The sequence below is a fragment of the Nansenia antarctica genome (genome assembly GCF_963989245.1).
Source record: "Nansenia antarctica genome assembly, chromosome: 17".
In the NCBI taxonomy this organism is placed as follows: Eukaryota; Metazoa; Chordata; class Actinopteri; order Argentiniformes; family Microstomatidae; genus Nansenia; species Nansenia antarctica.
In genome coordinates this window covers 10,037,067-10,057,279 of record NC_137687.1, presented here as the reverse complement: position 1 = coordinate 10,057,279, position 20,213 = coordinate 10,037,067, and the positions used below count along the sequence as shown (strand labels likewise).

Genomic DNA, 20,213 nt, shown 5'->3' with positions numbered 1-20,213 from the left:
GCTGACAAAATTCAAAAGTTCATTCTAATGTGCAAATGACTATGCAATCCCAAAATAGCATATTCATTTGCCACTTTTGCCTGCGTTATTTGAGTCAATATTCTAATTGTAATGCAATAATGTGATTCGCAATTGCATTTACATGTTCTAGTAAACACATCCGCTTTGTAGCTGACAAAATTAAAATGACTATGCAATCCCAAAATAACATATTCATTTGCCACTTTTGCCTGCGTTATTTGAGTCAATATTCAAATTGTAATGCAATAATGAATGAATGAATGGACTTTATTGTCATTGCTACAGTACAGGTACCAAACAACGAAATTTAGGAGGGGTGGCTCCCCTGGTGTTAGGAAAAAAAAAAAAAAACTTTTAGAAAAAAATCACAAGAAGGGAAGGAGCTGGTTTACATAAATAAAGGCTATGTACACAATCCACTGTACTATACTGTACAGATAGTCGACTAGGGTTGTCATATTGCACAATAGTATTTTTTCACGTTATCTCTCTCTCTTTATAATGAATAAATCTGTTCAATGGGCATTTGCCTACTGTTAATCAGTGCCTACTGTTAATCAGTAGCCTGTATGGTGTAAATGAAGATGTTATAGCTAGCTAGCTACGATTTATCATGACAATAATGAACAGCAAGCTAGATCCAAAACTAGGGCCGGTGGAGGAGGGCAAGTGTCACATTGGACAGACTACCAAAACAGAAAAATAAAGTATCTTAACGACAGCAAAAGTGATGGATGTCAGAAATTGCCTACATTACCTGGAGATTCAATAAGGTACTTTTATATGACAGGATATGGGTTAGGGTTATATGACACCTGTAGCGAGATAGATAGATAGAGCCAAAAGTAAAACAGCAGTCGTGCTGCCCGATCACGTCTCTTCACAACACTGGCTCCCCGCTGGTGGAATGAGCTCCCCACGGCTGTCAGAACGGCAGAGTCACTACCCATCTTCCGTCGTAGACTGAAGACCTCCATCTCTTCAGGTTACACCTTAACTGCTCCTCCTGAGACATCTTCTGCCTATCGGGCAGCCACCGGCCCTAGTTTTGGATCTAGCTTGCTGTTAATTATTTTCATGATAAATCGTAGCTAGCTAGCTATAACATCTTCATATACACCATATAGGCTACTGATTAACAGTAGGCAAATGCCCATTGAACAGATTTATTCATTATCCTATCTTAAGAAAACTAATGTAACACTCTCATCTGGGGATTTACACGGCAAATCAAATCAAAGATCAACAAACCCCTGATGACAGGGAGAGGACGTATGACTGCTCTGATGAATCAACCCCTATTTCATAAATGTTCTCTATATAACGACGTCGATCATTGATCGGCAACGACACTATATAATAGTTTGCCTAACTGGCCATCGGATTTGGGCTCCTAATATCTAAAAAGCACTACGGTTTTCTTATTTTATCTGATTAAAGTAGCAAAGACCAGAAATTTCCATTGACCGCCAGTCAAACTTCTACACTGCTATCACCCAAAAAGGGGCGTGGACATGACGGGAGAGCAAAGTACCCGGATGCGTTAGTATTGCATAGAGAGTTTGAATTTTGTCCGCTGTAAAGCGGATGCGTTTCCTAGAACATGTAAATGCAATTGCTGATCACATTATTGCATTACAATTTTAATATTGACTCAAATAATGCAGGCAAAAGTGGCAAATGAATATGCTATTTTGGGATTGCATAGTCATTTTAATTTTGTCAGCTACAAAGCGGATGTGTTTACTAGAACATGTAAATGCAATTGCGAATCACATTATTGCATTACAATTTGAATATTGACTCAAATAACGCAGGCAAAAGTGGATACGCTATTTTGGGATTGCATAGTCATTTGCACATTAGAATGAACTTTTGAATTGTGTCAGCTACAAAGCAGCGCATGACTTTGAAAATTAAATGTCAAATGGCTTTGCATTATAATTTTAGTATTGACAGCGAATGTGCACATCGGGTACATGAAAATGCAAATGCAAATCATTAGAATTGCATTTGAATTTGAATATTGTCTGAAAGAATGCATGCAAAAGTGGAACATGCAATTGCAATCTCATATTGCATTGTCATTTGAATTATGTCAGCTATATGCTTCCATAGGCTTGAGAGAGAGTGTGTGCGTGTGCGTGTGTGTGTGTGTGTGTGTGTGTGTGTGTGTGTGTGTGTGTGTGTGTGTGTGTGTGTGTGTGTGTGTGTGTGTGCATGTGTGTGTGGCTGGGGTGGTGTTGGAGGGGGGGGGGGGGGGGTGGGGGGGTGGGGGTAGAAGTTTAGAACTCTCTCCTCCGCTTTTGTTCGGCAAGCGGAGCGGAGCGGAGAGCGCGCGGTGGTCTGTCCGGTATGGACGTCCCGTGCCTCGGGGTTCTGCTGCTCGTGGCGGTCCTGCTGCAGACGGTGGCCGTTACCGTCACCGTGCTCTACTTCACCAACGTCCTCAACTCGGTAAGAACGCGGGGAGACACAAGGGGAGATTGTTGTGTAGCTGTTACTGTAACATAGGTGTACGCAGTCACGGTGCCAGTGCGCACGCTTGCATACAATGGATGACTTGCGACTCGCTGCAGAAAACAAAAAATGAATGCACTTTTTTGGAAAAAAATGATTTGTTTCTTGTTTGACATAAAGGTGTATAGATACATTATCTTACTGCGTTTTTGTTTTTTTTTAGTTAAATTTGTATGCATGTTTGACAAGTCTTCTTGTGCGTTATTGTGCTGCGCAGTGCGCACTGAAGATGAGACGAACATCAGTCGGAGATTGTTTCTATGCATTTGACATTTTATTTATGACTTTTTTTTATGCTTTTTTCAGATAAAGTGTGATCATTCGTCTTTTTTTGTTTAATTTGTTTGATTTTGTTGTTGTTGTTGTTGTTCCTTTGTACACTGTGTGTGTGGACTTTAGTAACCTGGATTCAGTCCATGAACATTGAGCAACAACGCGGCAGACTCTCTTCTTCTCTCTCCCTCTCTCCCTCTGTGTGTGTGTGTGTGTGTGTGTGTGTGTGTGTGTGTGTGTGTGTGTGTGTATGTGTGTGTGTGTGTGTGTGTGTGTGTGTGTGTGTGTATGTGTGTGTGTGTGTGTGTGTGTGTGTGTGTGTGTGTGTGTGTGTGTGTGTGGTGTGTGGTGTGTGGTGTGTTGGTGATTATGTTCAGAGAGTTATGTCTTAATCATTACCAACGAAACAAGTTCAGAAACAAGAAACTTGGAACAGACCATTGAAGAACAGAAGCAGAGGCCATAGGGAGACGCCATTTTACCATGTTTTATATTGTAATAAATATAGGCCTATAAGCATAATATACATTATAATTATAATAATAATATAATAGCCTACATTTTTACTTCAAACAAAGTAGAAACAGCATCAACGATATTGTTTTATATAAAGAAAGAAACGACAATAATATTATTATTGGGCCAGTGAATATAAATCATATTAAATAATGTATCTATTATTCCTCTCTGATGCTCAGATGAAGGAGACGTTCTCGCGGAGCAGTGTCTCGTGCCTGACGCGCGCCGACATGCGGGGTGTGTACGTGCGTGCGACTGAGGGGCCCCGTGGGGACCCGTGCTGGCAGGTCACCCAGCAGCTTCACATCCTCATCGAGAAGGTAGCCCGCAAGCGCACGCGCACGCACGCACACACACACACACACACACACACACACACACACACACACACACACATATATATACTACTATTACTACTACTACTAGGGGAGACCGGGGATGGTTGTAACACTAGCCGGGGATGGATGTAACAATCCATATTATGCTGAAACAAGATAACACACTATTCAATTCATGCAATAACTTTTAATTATTAAAGATTATACAACAGTTAGTTACTTCTATATTATAATATTAATCCAACAAGGCAAACAGCCAATTGTATTTACATTAAAACCCACATTAATTTACATTAAAACCACAATGTGTTCTGGACTATAATAACCATACTAACTCATAACCAACTCAGAATAACCTTATACTTCCTATCCATCATCTTGCCTCACTTTTTCCCACACGTTTTAAGCTTACGGTACTTATTTCTGATAGCCTACAGTGAATATTTTCTATGCTCAGTCCGTACTCGATGCTCAGTCACTTGAACAGTGTTACAACCCTCCCCGTACCTAGCAGCCATTACTAAGCTAACATTTTTCAGCATTTGCTTGCTAGCTAGCATGAAAACAACACATCAAATTAAAGTAGAGAACCTGCTACTTAAGGTTATATAAGTGAAACATTTGTATCTACAGCACATCTTAAGCAAAATACAATTGGGATGACAATATTAGTTTTTTTACCTGAAAAAAAGTTTTTTGTGTGTAAAAACAAAAATGTGTCTCACACAGACTTGAGGCTTCCCGTGTGAGCTCACCCTAACCCTATTTTGCAGTTTTTCTGTGTAGGAGGCAGGCTAATTTACAAGCCGGCCAACTAGTGGTCGTTGTGTGTAAGTAGCAGCTTTCCATTGTAAAGACTATGGTCATTTGACCCCCCAGGCGGCTCTTATAGTAGGTACAAAAGGCACCGCTGTTCGTTAAGCAAGGATCTCTTAAAGGGATAGTTCACTGTTTTTACATAGTCAGATGATTCCTTACCTTGAGAGTAGCCTATGGGCCATGAGAAACTGTAAACCACGGTTCAGAGATGTTGAGCCATGACTAACTCTGCATGACGTGTTGTTTCCAAGTTGTTATGAAGGTGATTTGTACTGTAACAGCTTTTTTGCTTCGATGAGTCTCTCTGTTTTCCATCTGTTTTCTCTCTTATCAACATGTCCCTCTTCGTCCACAGAGGCCTCAGTAACGCCTTCTACTTTTTCTGTTAATTTCTGTTACTGTCTCTCAGTCTCTCTCTCTGTCTCTCAGTCTCTCTCTCAGTCTCTCTCTCTGTCTCTCCCTCTCTCTCTCCTCTGTCTTCTACCTCTCTACATTCTCTTCATAACATCTTTGTGCTTCTTCCAGTTGACCTGCTGTGTGAGTGGCGGGTCTCTGAGTCAGCTGATCTGTTTTCCTTTAGGTCCTTTAGGGTGAACAAAGAACATGTCTGCACCTGTTGTCTCTGATCATCAGTGCTGCAGTGACTTTTACAGTGGGGGAAATCAACAAAGTATTGGACACATCAACATTTTGTCCAGTAAATGTATTTCCAATGAGCCTATTCAAGTGAAATTTGCACCAGACTTTGATATTAACTCAAACAATCCAGACAAATTTTTTTAAACATTATGCCCCCAATGGTGCCTACTGGAAGATTCAGAAGTTGTGAAATACGCCTGTAGCCAATTCCATTTTCATGTTTTGCAACAATCTGGTTGCGAAGGTCTTGAGACAGCTCTTTGCTTTTACCCATCATTAGATGTTTGTTGTGTGGCAACTTGGTAACAAAAAAAAAAAACTTTTATAGCCCATCAATATATTCTAACCCAGCTGACATTAATTAGCACAGATTGGAGGTAGAGTTGCCTCCTAATTAGTCAGGGTTTTCAGCTGGTTCCTTGCCTTTCCTTGCTGTGGCGTACTGCTTTTTGTTATTGTGTTCAATACTTTTTATCCTGTTTCATTCCACTTTATTACACATACGGTAACTTGATGTTATGTCTAACCCTCTAACCCTAATGTTGAGATGTTCTGTCTGGATTGTTTGAGTTAATACCAACGTCTGCTGCAAATTTCACTTGAATAGGCTCATTGGAAATACATTTACTGGACAAAATATTGATGTGTTCAATACTTATTTCCCCCACTGTACATGCGAGCAGTGGCTGGATGGGGAGTTATTTACAGTTTCACAGGTCGTCCAGGGTCAGAAGGGAAATGGAATGTGTCTGTCTCTTTCTTTCTCTCTCTCTCTCTCTCTTTCTGGATGCCTGTCACCTCTGCCTCACTTGCACTCCTCCTCTCCATTCCCTTCTTTTTCTTCTCCCCTTGAGAGACAGAGGGGGGGTCTGTAGGTTGGCTCCCCTTCTCAGTCTCTCTCTCTCTCTGTCTCTCCCTCTCAGTCTCTCTCTTTCTCTCAGTTTCTCTCTCAGTCTCTCTCTTTCTCTCAGTCTCTCTCTCTGTCTCTCTCTCTCTGTGTCTCTCTGTCTCTCTCTCTCAGTCTCTCTCTTTCTCTCAGTCTCTCTCTCTGTCTCTCTCTCTCTCTCTCTCTCTGTGTCTCTCAGTCTCTCTCTCTCAGTCTCTCTGCCTCTCTTTCCTGAATCTTCCCTCCTGAGCTTTGGATGCTCTGTGTCCACTGAGGTCGCAGAGGAAAAAAAGTTTTCCCGCTCACAATTTTTTTTTCCTCCGTCCATTTCTTCCCCCTCACAGTTTTTTCCCTCACAACAAAATGCACACACACACACACACACACACACACACACACACACACACACACACACACACACACACATTCTCATTCATTCGGGGGAAATCCTTCTCACAAATCTGCCTGGTGGGGTGTAGAAGGGGTAGTAGAAGTGGAATTTCTTCACAGATCTAAGATCAGCTTACCCTCCAAGAGTTCCTAACCTTTACTACTAAGGAGAAAAGGAGAAAAACTGACCTTAGATCAGTGTCTAGGGAAAACATAATCCCTACTGGAGAGACTCTGGACACACAATGGGGTCCTTTGTGGCGTGTATTGTGATGTGATCCGGTGTATGTGGATTAATCAGCCCAGGAATGCACTCACCTGGCCTGGCGTGAGACACACACACACGCGCGCACACGCACACCAGACACACACGCACACAGGCACGCAGACACACACACACACACACACAGGCACACAGGCACGCAGACACACACACACACACACTCCATTCTGTATGTATGTTAAAAGCTTCTTGTTATTAGACTAAATCCCCCCCCTCTCTCTTTCTCTCTCCCCCTCCCTCTCTCTCCCCCCCCCTTCCCCATCTCCAGTCACTATCTCTACGTTACCAGAGGGAGATCTCCTCGGCTGTAAGAGGTATGCAACAGGGGAGGCTGGGGGAGGCTGGTGGAGGCTGGTAGAGGCTGGTGGAGGGTGGTTGAGGCTGGTAGAGGCTGGTGGAGGCTGGTGGAGGGTGGTGGAGGCTGGGGGAGGCTGGGGGAGGGTGGTGGAGGCTGGGGGAGGGTGGTGGAGGCTGGTGGAGGGTGGTGGAGGCTAGGGGAGGGTGGGGGAGGCTGGTGGAGGCATACATTTGATGAATGGCTCATTGGAATGGAATGAGGAACAAGGTATCAAACATGTTTGTTTGCTATCATTTCCTCATTCCATTCCACGGTGTGCAAACTATGGAGAGACATTTGCTGAATATAATTGAATATCTACACGGTCTGTGTTTGACGCTTTTTTTTTCTCTCTCTCTCCTTCTCTGTCCCTCAGATGAGGTATCTCGGGTGTTGCCCTCACTGGTGATGGAGGACCAGGTGGCTTCAGCTCGCCCCAAAGTGGCCGCCCACGTCACGGGCAGCTATGTGTCCAAAGAGGCCAGGGAGGCGGGTGCAGGTGAGTCCTGCTGGGTCCCTGCTGGCCTCTGATACTGTTGAACATCTGAGGTCATGTTCTCACTTGAAAGTCCGAATCGAGACCCGGAGCAAGTGGATGAGTTCGCAACATTGTTGCATAAATTATTTCTCTGATTTGCGTTCTCACAGCCCTTCATGTAAACGAAGTAACATACGCAATCGAAGCAACAGACGTGGTAGTTGATTGGTCCGAAAAATGTAGAATTGCCCGTTGTCCCGCTCTTATACAGATCAACACGCATGCGCTGTTGTTTTCCTATGCACTGCCACGGGCAGCTTTCTCACCAAAAGCGAAGCGAAGCAAAGTGATGGATGCGTCGTTTCTAACCGAAGCGAAACCACCCTTTTCAAGCGGAGCATCCGAGGGTTGTTTGCTGCGGGAGCGACTTCGAATGCGCGTTCTCACAGCTCCAAACGATGCAGAGCACTAAACTCTGTTTCAAGTGAAGCAAATGTTCTAGTGAGAACACCCCCTAAGAGCTGACAGGTACCTCCTTAACACTAGAACAGCCATGGGTGGGGTCAAGTGAGTAAAAAGAAAAGTATACCTTTGTACTCGATCCAATTTAAAAAATAAAATAATCAAATTCAAATTCAATTTTCAAATGTCAAAATAAATAAATAAATAAATTCAGGACCCTCCTTTCATGACTTTTCCTAGATATGTGCGTTCTACCACCCAGTATCCTTACATTTTCAAAATCTCATCACATCAGATCACGTCAGGATAAGCTAGTATGGTCCTAAAGTACAACCCTAACCCTATTTTGCAGTTTTTCTGTGTAGGAAGCAGGCTAATTTACAAGGAGGCCAACTAGTGGTCGTTGTGTGTAAGTAGCAGCTTAGCATTGAAAAAGACCCCCGAGGCTCTTTTAGTAGGTAACAAAGTCACGGCGGTTCTAGTGTTAATGTGGTGTGTTTGCATGAACTCCTCGTAAACACCTCGTATGTACAAGCCTTCTGGGCTTCGTTCCCTCCTTGCACAATCTCTTGTGTGCTAAATAAATAAACTAAAACTAAACTAAAAACTAAACCCTGCCTGCATTCTGTAACCTCATTGGAGGCCCTGAGTAGTTCATTGTGTTGTTCGAACACAGCTCAGTCTCACACCTGTGTGTGTGTGTGTGTGTGTGTGTGTGTGTGTGTGTGTGTGTGTGTGACAGGTGGATAGCTGCTGTGCTTCCAGCATTTGAGGCAATAAACAAACGTTCATGGACTCTAAAGTCTATTCCATTATATTGTGCTTTGCTCTGTTTACTTGCTATTCTATGGCTCAGGACCTGTGTGTATGTGTGTGTGTGTGTGTGTGAGTGTGTGAGTGTGTGTGTGTGTGTGTGTGTGTGTGTGTGTGCGTGTGTGTGTATGTGTGTGTGTGTGTGTGTGTGTGTGTGTGTGAGTGTATGTCTGTGTGTGTGTGTGTGTGAGTGTATGTGTGTGTGTGTGTGTGTGTGCGCGTGTGTGTGTGTGTGTGTGTGTGTGTGTGTGTGTGTGCGCGGAGCTCCACAACACTATCAACCACACAACATTCCATGATAACAAGACTTGTTTTCGCTTCTGCCTGGGAACGGCGCTACCAGACCATAAATCACTCCCCTGACACGCCCGATATTGTGCTGATATAACCGTCATTATCCTCGGAATTGACTGCTCTCTTTTAATGCGTAAATGGACATTTGTTATGCATCAAAACTGTTGAAATACCAACTGCTGTGTGAAACAACTGTGGCTACAAATGTAGAGCCGTTGCTCTGGTCTTTTGGTAGCTTGGGCCTACAAATGTGGACTTTCTAAAACAACAACTCACCAAATAGTGTTCAGTGTCTATTCAGCTATACTTGGTAGTCTCTTCATCTGGTGTGTGTGTGTGTGTGTGTGTGTGTGTGTGTGTGTGTGTGTGTGTGTGTGTGTGTGGCAGCAGCAGGTTCCCCAGGCCGGCGTGTGCAGGGCCAGAAGATCTCGTGGTGGGAGGGGCAGAAGGGCCTCGCCTTCCTGCAGGACGTCCAATTGGTCGACGGGGACCTGGTGGTGCCCCGCCCCGGCCTCTACTACGTCTACGCCCAGACCTACTTCAGACACACCCCCTCCCAAGAGGAGGAGGAGGGGGGGGAGGAGGGGGAGGAGGGGGAGGAGAGGGGAAAGCCCATGCTGCAATACGTGTATAAGAAGGTGAGAGACGCCCAGAAGTCGCCCTCTAAATACCCACAACCCATCCCTCTGTTCTGACCCGCCTCTAAACCCCCACAATCCCTCTCTCTCTCCTGTCTGTCTCATCTGTCTCTCTCTCCTGTCTGTCTCACCTGTCTCTCCCCCCTCCTCAGGTGAGCTCCTACCCTGTTCCCATTCACTTGTCTCTCCTGTCTGTCTCTCACCTCTCTCACTCCTGTCTCACCTGTCTGTCTCTCCTGTCTCACCTGTCTGTCTCTCCTGTCTCACCTGTCTCTCCTGTCTCTCACCTGTCTGTCTCCCCTGCCTGTTTCATCTATCTCACCTGTCTCTCTGTCTCATCTATCTCACCTGTCTCCCCTGTCTCACCTGTCTCCCCCCCTCCTCCCCCCCCCAGGTGAGCTCCTACCCTGTTCCCATCCTGTTGATGAAGACCAGCCGTACGTCCTGTTGGTCGCGGGGGGCCCAGTTCTCCCTCCACTCCGCCCACCAGGGGGGGCTGGTGGCCCTGGCCGCGGGGGACCGCCTCTTCGTCACCGTGAGCAACGCCTCGGCCGTGGACAGGGACGAGGGGAGCAGCTTCTTCGGAGCCTTCCTGATCAGCTAGGGGGGGTCAGGGGTCAGGGGTCAAACAGTCAAGTTTGGGACTTAGGGGCACTGGGACCAGGACCACACACACACACAGTTTTGGAGCTGTGTGTTTGTGTATGTGTGCACACTGATGAAGCATTTGAGAGCTCTACGTGTGTGTGTGTGTGTGTGTGTTGTGCGTGTACAGATGTGCACACCTTCGAGCAGAGCTGGACTAGACATGCGAAGCAGCATGAACGGAGCTGTCACATTTTCATCCAATCAGCTTCTGTCCTGGTGCGTGATGTCACGGCCGCGAGCCCATTGGTTGGAATCAAGAGCAGTTGAAGGTGTTGAAGGCTCTTGAACTTTTGGGACAACCGGTCGACAATGAATCAACGTATCAATAAGAGAGCCGATGGGGATGATCGTGGATGATTTTCTTAGGTCTTTTCATCCGAAAAGGATGAGTGAGTCACTATTTCTTTCTTTCTTTTTTTTATATTACCGTAACCCAAAGATGAGGTCTTTTGTACATACAACGTTCAGTGTTTTGTGATATTGTTTGTACAGTACAGTGAATGTATGTTTCTTTTGGTTGTTGTTGTTTTATTGTAGCCATTGTGTCATCATAGCCAATGATCATAACCCAAAGCTCACAGCTGCTGAACAGCACCAGAATCTGAACACCGAACAAAAGAACATTCAGCTTCACTCAACATCACTGCCAAAGCCGTAGGTTTCGAGCCACGATCCAATTATTCAGTATTACTGCGACGTCTTAAATGGCGGTGCATCATGTTAGGGACTATGTCGTTAGCCTCATAGCATAATTGCCTAAGTCATGCTTCACTTGTGGTCAGCCGAGCCATCTTTGTATGTAGTGTCAAAAATGCCTATGCCAAAGAGATGACTTGGGCAGATAGTGATTTTGGAATGTAACAAGCATTCTGATAGGCTGATGGCATCATAGGCAATAACGCACAGTGAATCAGCGTGTTAGGAGAGTAGAGTTAGGCAGATATCTCAACTTGGCCAAAATATGACTTTTTTAATATGAAATATGACTTGGCAATTATGCTATGAGGCTACCGATATGTGAATGTATCGGTAGCATAGACGCATACCCTGTCTCTGTGATTGATTTATAGTTTTGTTCCGCAGACAGTGAGTGGTACAGACAGGGCTCTGTAACTGTTAATCCTGCTGATAGCGGCGGTAGAACCTCACCGCAGGAGAATTGTCCACAGATGTTTTTATTGGCTGGGGTGTTTTTTCCAAAACCTGTGTTATTCCGACTCATGTGGATCCAGACAGCGTGTGTGTCTGTGTGTGTGAGGACCAAGGATAATATCAAATGGTTACAGGGTCAATGATATTTCAAACACCCAAGCCCAAGTCCACTCCGTAAATGCCAACTCAATGTGAATGTAGATATAAAAAGGCATATTATGTCTGTCAATAATGTGTGTGTGTGAAATAAAGACATTGTGGAAGATTGCACTGTAAATGATTTTCTCCACAGAAGAATTCCTGGGCTACGATACTTAATGGAAGCATTTTAGTGGCCGCGGTCATAAATTAGAATTTATTTACCAACGCGGCTAATGTCTTACACATGTTTCAACTGGAGAATCATGACATTGAATGGAGCAGCTGATCAAAGCCAGATCTTATCACGGACTCTCTGTGGTCTCTCGATGAGATAAGTGTGAAAAGAAACCCGTCTCCATCGCAGCAGCTTGTCCAGTCAAGCCTCCAGTCCTGTTGTGTGGTGGGATCCCCCTTGTCAAGCATCTTCTGCCCTCTGCTGGTTGTGCACGGTATCACGGTCTCCCAGCACCAAGAGCATCATCACACCCAATTCAATATACACATACAAAGATGGCTCGGCTGACCACAAGTGAAGCGTGACTTAGGCAATTGTGCTATGAGGCTAACATATGGAATACTTACGGCTCTGACATGGACATGGTTAATGCTGCTCCCCCATGGTCCGACCATGTACATCTGTCCCGCAGATGTGAACTGAAGCTTTTTAGGAAAGACACTTCTAGGAGATTGATACTGGCACTCTCTCTACTCCTTCAAGCCAGAAATACGTATTGTACAGGTGATGAAACATCCTCAAATCTCAGAAGATGAAGAAAGTTTACTACTTTGGCACTTCCTACATAAACCACAGTTGAGTTGGGAGTGTGCCCTCTAGTGTTTAGAACTCCATGGAGCTGAATCATGAGCAGCTGCCACACCACAGCGCCCTCTAGTGGACCTACAAGAACATGTGTGAGAGATAACAATACTGTGTAAAAGGGAAACCCAAAAAATAAGAGTCACACAAAAGCATAACAATTTAGGTTTTGATTTTCTTTTTTGTGGAAATATGTTACAGTTATATTACAGTTTGTTTTAAATGCCCAGAGGGAAAAAACAAAACAGTTTTGAGACAGCAGAAACTAGCACTAACAGGACAGCAACATAACTTGAACAAACTGTCCAGACTGGATCTGATAGGTTGACAGCTGGAGTGGGCGGGGCATCCCGGCAACTAGCCAATCAGCCCAGCGCTACCTATGTTAGGTGACATCCAATAAATACTGCAAATGTTGTTAATGTAACTTATAAAATATATCATAAAATGTCCTCTTAAATGGAATTCGACAAGTCTGTGTACAAAAACAAAAAGTTTATAAATTACATCCCCAGTCTCTACTGATGTCTCGGGTTCAGTTCCTGCCAACGTGTTCAGAACCAAACCTGCCCTCTTGCACACACACACACAGGCGCGCACACACACACACACACACACACAGGCGCGCACACACACACACAGGCGCACACACACACACACACACACACAGGCACACACAGGAACACACAGGCGCACACAGGCGCACGCACACACACAGGCACGCACACACACACAGGCACGCACACACACAGGCACGCACGCACACACACACACAAGCACATGCACGCACACACAGGGTCAACACTCAAACACACACACACACACACACACACACACACATTACTGACAGTAGAAGAAAACAAAAGCTTCTAACCCCCAGAAATGAAATCTCGGAACATACAGTAACGTTAATTATTCTCCACCTCTCTCTCTCTCTCTCTCTTTTTATTTTTCACCCCTGCATCAGTACGTAAGACCCCCTCCCAAAAACAAAAAAATGTTTCCATTTCAGGCGACAGGGTGGAGGAAGGGCGCTCACAAGTTCTAACCCCGCCCCTCTCCTCCCGAACCGTCAGTTAGCTGCCTTAGTTTAAGCTCCGCCCCCACAGGTCCCTCTCTCCGCGCAGCCCGTCTGTCAACGTCCAGGTGGGACGGAGGGGAGGAGCTTAGATAACAGGGGGGAGGGGAGCGGGACTTCTTTCAACAGTCGAACCTCATATCCAGCGAATCATCGTAGCCCTGGTCGTCATGCCCCGCCCCCCCCGACAGGTAAGCGGCGGTTACGGGAGAGCCTGTTGCCGTAGTGACGTTGATGAGCGTGCTGCCCGGCGAGCTGGTGGCCTGGGTGCGCAGAGCGGCCGCCGTGATGCTGGTGAGGTTGATGCCCAGCGTGAGCCGCGTCTGTTCCAGGGCCTTCTCAGGCACGGCGAACGCCTCCAGCTTCTTCTCCCCGTTTGCCATGTAGGAGTTCTGGCAGCCGCGGCATATACAGTCCAGGCACGCCTTGGGATGTTGAATTAAGATTTATTTATGATTATTATATCATCAGTTTTTTTGTAGCCATCACTCAACACTAATAATCATAATTGATTTCTGGGTATTTATCTAGTACTAAAAGCAGAAGAAGAAAAACTCAAATAACATTATTCTGGTCAAAAGTGTATACAATAATAATAATAATAATAATACAAATAAACGTTTATTTGAATAGCACTTTTCCTGCAAACGTTGCAGCTCAAAGTGCTCCAATCATTATATAATCATCATTTAATTATTTAGTCATTTAAAGGCAATATTAAAAAGATGGGTTGATTTATATTTATATAAAATCATTAAAACTTAGATTTTCAGCTTTTTGTATCCATCACTCCTCCTAACAATCATTAATTGATTTCGGGGATTGATCTAGTACTTTTATCAATAATAATAATAATAATATGAACGAAAAGAGCCTGTGGAGAAAGAAAAGTCAGATCATCAGATCCCGATATGAGGACCAAAGCATATGTGTCACATATCATTAATTAGATTAATTTATAATTATATCAAATCATTAATAAATCAGCTTTTTGTATCCATCACTCCTAATAATCATTAATTGATTTCGGGGATCTATCTAGTACTTTCATGAATTCTAAAATCAGAAAACAAATACTCAAATAACATTATTCTGGTCAAAAGTGTATATGTGACACAGTCTGATCATTCGGTCCGCATGTCGGCAACCAATCAACATTTTCAGACTTTTCTTTTGAAACACGGAACTATGTTTCAACGTTGTTGAGAATAACAACACAAACAACGCTAGTCAAGCCAAAATACTGCAACGCAATGGATTGGGTGAGTAATCCCCACTGCTACCTAGTCAACTATAACTCTACTAGCGTAGAGTTAGCATAGCGCTAACACTAATGGTGCTAAATGGATATCACTAGTAGTGTTGTTCCGATACCGATACTAGTATCGGCATGGCCACCGATACGCACAAAAATGCTGGTATCGGTATCGGCGAGTACTTTACAAAAACGTATTTTTTTTAACATTTTTTTTACTTAAGTTTTACAAAAACTTTACGAGTTTTACAAAGGTTTTGAGCAGTGCCAGACTAAGTGTTAGCAATAATTTTACATCGAGGTGAGTATGCGGCTCAAAAAACATGTTTTTTTGTTTTGTTTTTTCAAACGCCGTGGTATCGGATCGGTACTCGGTATCGGCAAGTACTGCACGGTCAGGTATCGGTATCGGTATCGGGATCAAAAAATGGTATCGGAACAACACTAATCACTAGCACTAACGGTGGTCTAACAATGACGCGCGTGTAAGTAGCGGCAGCCCTGACCTTAACACCTGCAGAACTACTTCAAAAACAGTTTACTGTTGTCCACGCTGTCTGGAACTGTACCTAGCTGCTTGAAGCTAAAAGTTATTTCAACAGCAGCGGACAGGAAGATTAGTTAGCTTGTGCATCATGTGACTTGGATGAGACTTAGGACCCGTCCACCCGCCCCCAAAAATATTTTTTGCAGATCTACACGATTCACATGATGATACCGCACATATTTTGAGGTAAAAAAACCGCTAATTTAGCTAGTGTTGTTCCGATACCGATACTAGTATCGGCATGGCCACCGGTACGCACAAAAATGCTGGTATCGGTATCGGCGAGTACTTTACAAAAACTTAAGTTTTTTTTTACAAACTTTACAAAAACTTTACGAGTTTTACAAAGGTTTTGAGCAGTGCCAGACTAAGTGTTAGCAATAATTTTACATCGAGGTGAGTATGCGGCTCAAAAAACATGTTTTTTTGTTTTGTTTTTTCAAACGCCGTGGTATCGGATCGGTACTCGGTATCGGCAAGTACTGCATGGTCAGGTATCGGTATTGGGATCAAAAAATGGTATCGGAACAACACTAAATTTAGCAGAAAGGTGACATGTTTGCACCCATGAGGATAGTGATGTGAACCGGGGGGGAGAAACTCACCTTGCGGTTCGAGTAGCAGGGGCACCGCTGCCCCCTACAGGTCAACACAGAGGGGTTCTGGGTCGCCCTGCCGCACTTGCAGCCCTTCTTCTCCACGGGCTTCTTGTAGAGGGGCTTGGAGGGGCTGGGCGGGTGGGACAGGGGGTGAGAGTGCGGGTGAGGGGGTGGCCGGTCGCGGGGCTGCGCCCGGGGCTTGGGGCCACCCCCCTGCTGGCGGACCTTGGCGTACGCCTTCTTAGGCCCCCCCCCGTGGTGCTCCAGGGTCTTCTTCAGCCCCTTGCTGGACACCAACAGAGTCTTGCCCACCTTGGGCGGCCCTCCGTTGGGCACGGGGGCCATGTGAGGGGGGGGGTGGATGGCGGTGACGGGGAGCTGCTTGGGCTTGATAGTGGCTACGGGGCTGTGGGGGTGGGGGTGAGGGATGTTGGTGGCGGCCGTGTGGGGGGCCGGGTGGGGACCCCCACCCCGCAGGATGCTGGCGATGGGGAGGGGCTGGACTTTCTCGCGGTCGCTCTCGGAGCGCGAGCGCTTGCGGTGGCACCGAGGGGGGAGGAGGCGGGGGATGGCGGGGGAGGGCTGGGGGGGAGGTAGGGGGGGGAGGCGAGGTTTGCTCTCGGGGGGGAGGGAGGGGTTTAAGCGGGGGGAGGAGGAGGAGTCGGAGGTGGGGGTGTGGGGGGGGCAGTAGGGCCCGTTGAGGCTGGAGTGGGGGGCAGAAGGGGGAGGGGGACAGTCTGAGTGGAGATCAGGTTCGGGGTCGGGCTCGGGTTCCAGGGTCCTAAGAACCTCCTCCACGCTCAGCAACAAAGACCCCCCCTCGTGTTTGATGTCCTCGCCGAAGGAGCCGATTTCACACAACCCCCCCGCCTCCCCTGTCCCCGTGACGCACGCCGGCAGCCCCTCCCCACACAAACCCTCCGGCATCAGAGCCCCTCCCCCTATCGCTATGGTGACAGACTGAAGCACGTCCGCATTATTGGCCAGGCCGTTACAGTCGTGCAGCCCGTTCACACCGGCCGGGCTAAGCCCCTCCCCCTCCTGGCTCCCCTCGGTAGGCGGAGCTTCTTCGGGTCGGAGGAGTTCGGAGGTCGAGGGCGAGGAGTTCAGAGTTCGGAGGCTCGAGGAGTCCGCGACGGAGTCGTCCCCTCCCTCCTGTTCGCTCTCGGCCAACGAGAGGCCTTCGTTGAGGATGGCGAGGAGGTCCGGCGAATCGCTGGCGGCGCTGGCGATGTGAGGGGCGAGCGGCGACTGGGCGATGTAGAGACATAGCTTCCTGTAGCAGTGGACCAACAGGGAGAGCTGTCTGTTCTCCTCGAAACGGGAGTAGTCCTTACACCAGCTACAGGACGGCTTCATGAGCATCTTCTGGCCCTTACAACCCCGGCACACATAGTGCTGACAGGAGGAGTTTGTGGGGGCGATGGGGTCCTTCAGCAGGTTACCTACGGGGAGGGGAGAGACATGACATAAGATCATTCAGTTAACACTAGAACACCACATCACCAACTGTCAAGTCTTAGTTCAAATTTGAAAGTGACAGTTACATCTAAGTGACCGTTAACACTAGAACAGCCGTGCCTTTTTTACCTACTATAAGAGCCGCCTCGGGGGTCAAATGACCAGTCTTTACAATGGGAAGCTGCTATTTACACACAACGACCACTAGTTGGCGCGTCTTGTAAATTAGCCTGCCTCCTACACAGAAAAACACAAGCGAAATAGCTTTATACTAGCTTATCCTGATGTGATTTTGTAAGGATGTAAGGATACTGGGTGGTAGAACGCACATATCTAGGAAAAGTCATGAAAGGTCAAGTTCCTGAAATTTGATCGAATGTAAAGATATAAAAACGTTTTTACTCACAGGGTCAAATGATCCCACCCATGGCTGTTCTATTAATAATTCTTATTAACAGCTATGTCCTGCTGAGAAGTGTAATTAACAAGTCTAAAAAGGTCTAACAACAGGGATGCGATGATAATGAATATTGAGCAGGAAGGCTAGACCATAGCCTTAACACTCAAGGTTACTCGATTATGGCTCTGAATATTCAACTGATACGGTAGCATAACACCAACACAACCAGAGCATATCAATTATGTGCTAGTGGCGTTGAGAAGGGGTTCAAAGCTTCCATGACCTCTGGTTCAACTATCTCGATGGGTTTAACACTACATTGCTGCTCTCTAAATATCCCAAATAGACTGCGAGTAGTAATTATATAGGCGTGTGTTTAACCTAGATGATTTAAGACAGTTCAGAAGATTCTCACAGCCTAGCCAGACACTAGATGACAACTGCACTTTGACGCCAGCTTCCTTAGCAACGGCGGTTGTCATGGACAGCAGCTGAAGGAGAGGGGCTCTGTTGCGGATGAAGTGAGATCCATTTATACACCACAACAAACGTGCCTTAGATACTGACTGCAGACGCTCTCTCTCTCTCTCTCTCTCTCTCTCTCTCCCTCTCCCTCTCTCTCTCTCTCTCTCTCTCCCTCTCTCTCCCTCTCTCTCCCTCTCTCTCTCTCTCTCTCTCTCTCTCTCTCCCTCTCTCTCCCTCTCTCTCTCTCTCTCTCTCTCCCTCTCCCTCTCTCTCTCTCTCTCTCTCCCCCCACCCTCTCCCTCTCCCTCTCTCTCCCTCATACCAACTTCATTCATAGAAAAAGACTGAAGAATGAAACAAGGCTCTGCAATAGCTTCTATCAGAGACGGGGACAAAGCTTTCCCTCTCTCTCTGATAGAAGCTATTAATGAGTCCCAAAGAAAGTCAGGAAGCCTTTGTGTGCTTAGGAAACACGTTAACTCCCGACACCTTACACACTGAGGTGCGCCACACACACACACGCACACGTGCACACACACACACACACACACACACACACACACCTGCTCGGCCATGCTTCCTTTCTGCTCAGGGAGGGAGCTCGAGACGCAAAGACTGCGCGCGCAACACCTCACAACACAAACATGCCCCCCACGGACCGAGTCACGAGGACACCGGGCAGAACGATGAATGAATGCAGACTGAGGTAGCAGCACTGGTGCATACAGTATCACGAAGGCACCCGATATAGATAGTAACTAGCTAAATGTGGGTGTGTGAGTAGAGGTGATCATGAATGATGGATGAACACACACACACACCCAGTGCATAACATCAGCATGCAGGGTTAGGAGAACGAACACATCATGATTGACACCTCCTCCTCCTGCAACAACAATCACCTAAAACAAAGCGGTCAGTTGTGCAATGAATGCATTATGCATAGCTAGCCGTGCAACTCGTGTGTCTTAATACATGCTATTGTGTGCAGGGAATGGGTGGTGAGATGCATTACATTACACCAAGGAACCATGCCATTGCATATGTATGTATGAACTAGCTGCAGCTACGCTCAATGCAATGGATAGAGGGGGGGTGTGTCATGACTCATGACAGGGGGGGGAGCTTCCGTTAGCATGATGCTAGCTAACACAACTAGCTATGTCCCTAATAGAGAGAGGGAGAACCGGGCGGGAGTCTCCTGTTAAACGAGTTGATTTATTAGTTGAGTTGGTTATTACTATGCTAATGTCACTTTAGGGCCCTGCAGGAAATGTTTTTTGATTTTTTTTTTTTTTTTTTTTGAAAATCAACATTTTTAATCATATTGTATTGTGTAACTTTTGGATAAAAATACTTGAAAAAAAAAATGAGTTGATTTATAAAACGGGGTCCAGACAGACACTCACCACACACTAGGCAGACAGACAGACAGACACTCACCACACACTAGGCAGGAGAGGGACTGGCGGAAGAAGGGCAGCAGCTTGTAGAGCTCGGCCAGGGCCCGGGGGTCCCGGGGGTCGCACTGCAGCACCGAACGACACGCGGACACGTAGAGAGTGGTCGCGTTCACCGGGTTCATCTCAGCAAGGAGGCATCCAGTCCACAGGAGAGAGAGTAAAAACAAATACACACACACACTACAGGTGTAACACACCCGTGCTAACAAGTTTTGCAGTGTGTTATTGCTGGTTGGTGCACCGTGCACGGGTGCTCGTTAATCCCGTGTTATTGTCCAGGAGGAGGCGGGGGGGGCATGCATGCACAGCCTGGGAGAGACTCTGTAGAGATGGAGGGTTTTGGCAAAAAACAAATGAGGGTTTGGTAATAGCGGGTTAGCTTAGCTTCTTCTTCTTCAGCTCTGGCGCTAAAAATCAAAAACGAGCTAGCTAGTATGATGGCTGGATATATCTACTTTTAAAGATATACAAAAAATA

General features: G+C 46.2%; 2 protein-coding genes across 3 annotated transcripts; one reads left to right on the top strand and one right to left on the bottom strand.

The window, feature by feature from the left end:
* Nucleotides 1-2,346: 2,346 nt before the first annotated feature.
* tnfsf10 (TNF superfamily member 10) lies at nt 2,347-11,742 on the top strand. 2 transcript variants are annotated; one of them, XM_080547434.1, is made up of 6 exons: nt 2,347-2,478; nt 3,513-3,653; nt 6,957-7,002; nt 7,402-7,524; nt 9,463-9,710; nt 10,105-11,742. In XM_080547434.1, exons 1-6 carry the CDS (start codon nt 2,377-2,379, stop codon nt 10,312-10,314), a joined length of 870 nt encoding a protein of 289 aa, XP_080403560.1. In that variant the 5' UTR covers nt 2,347-2,376; the 3' UTR covers nt 10,315-11,742. The 2 variants fall into 2 exon arrangements, with proteins under 2 accessions (XP_080403560.1, XP_080403559.1); XM_080547433.1 differs by having other exon boundaries at nt 9,460-9,710.
* A 916-nt stretch (nt 11,743-12,658) lies between these two features.
* msl2b (MSL complex subunit 2b) lies at nt 12,659-19,858 on the bottom strand (the record flags this gene model as incomplete). The annotated part of the gene is made up of 3 exons (XM_080547432.1): nt 12,659-13,971; nt 15,954-17,392; nt 19,717-19,858. The coding sequence occupies 3 exons, from the start codon at nt 19,856-19,858 to the stop codon at nt 13,669-13,671; spliced, it is 1,884 nt and encodes a 627-aa protein (XP_080403558.1). The 3' UTR covers nt 12,659-13,668.
* Nucleotides 19,859-20,213: the final 355 nt, after the last annotated feature.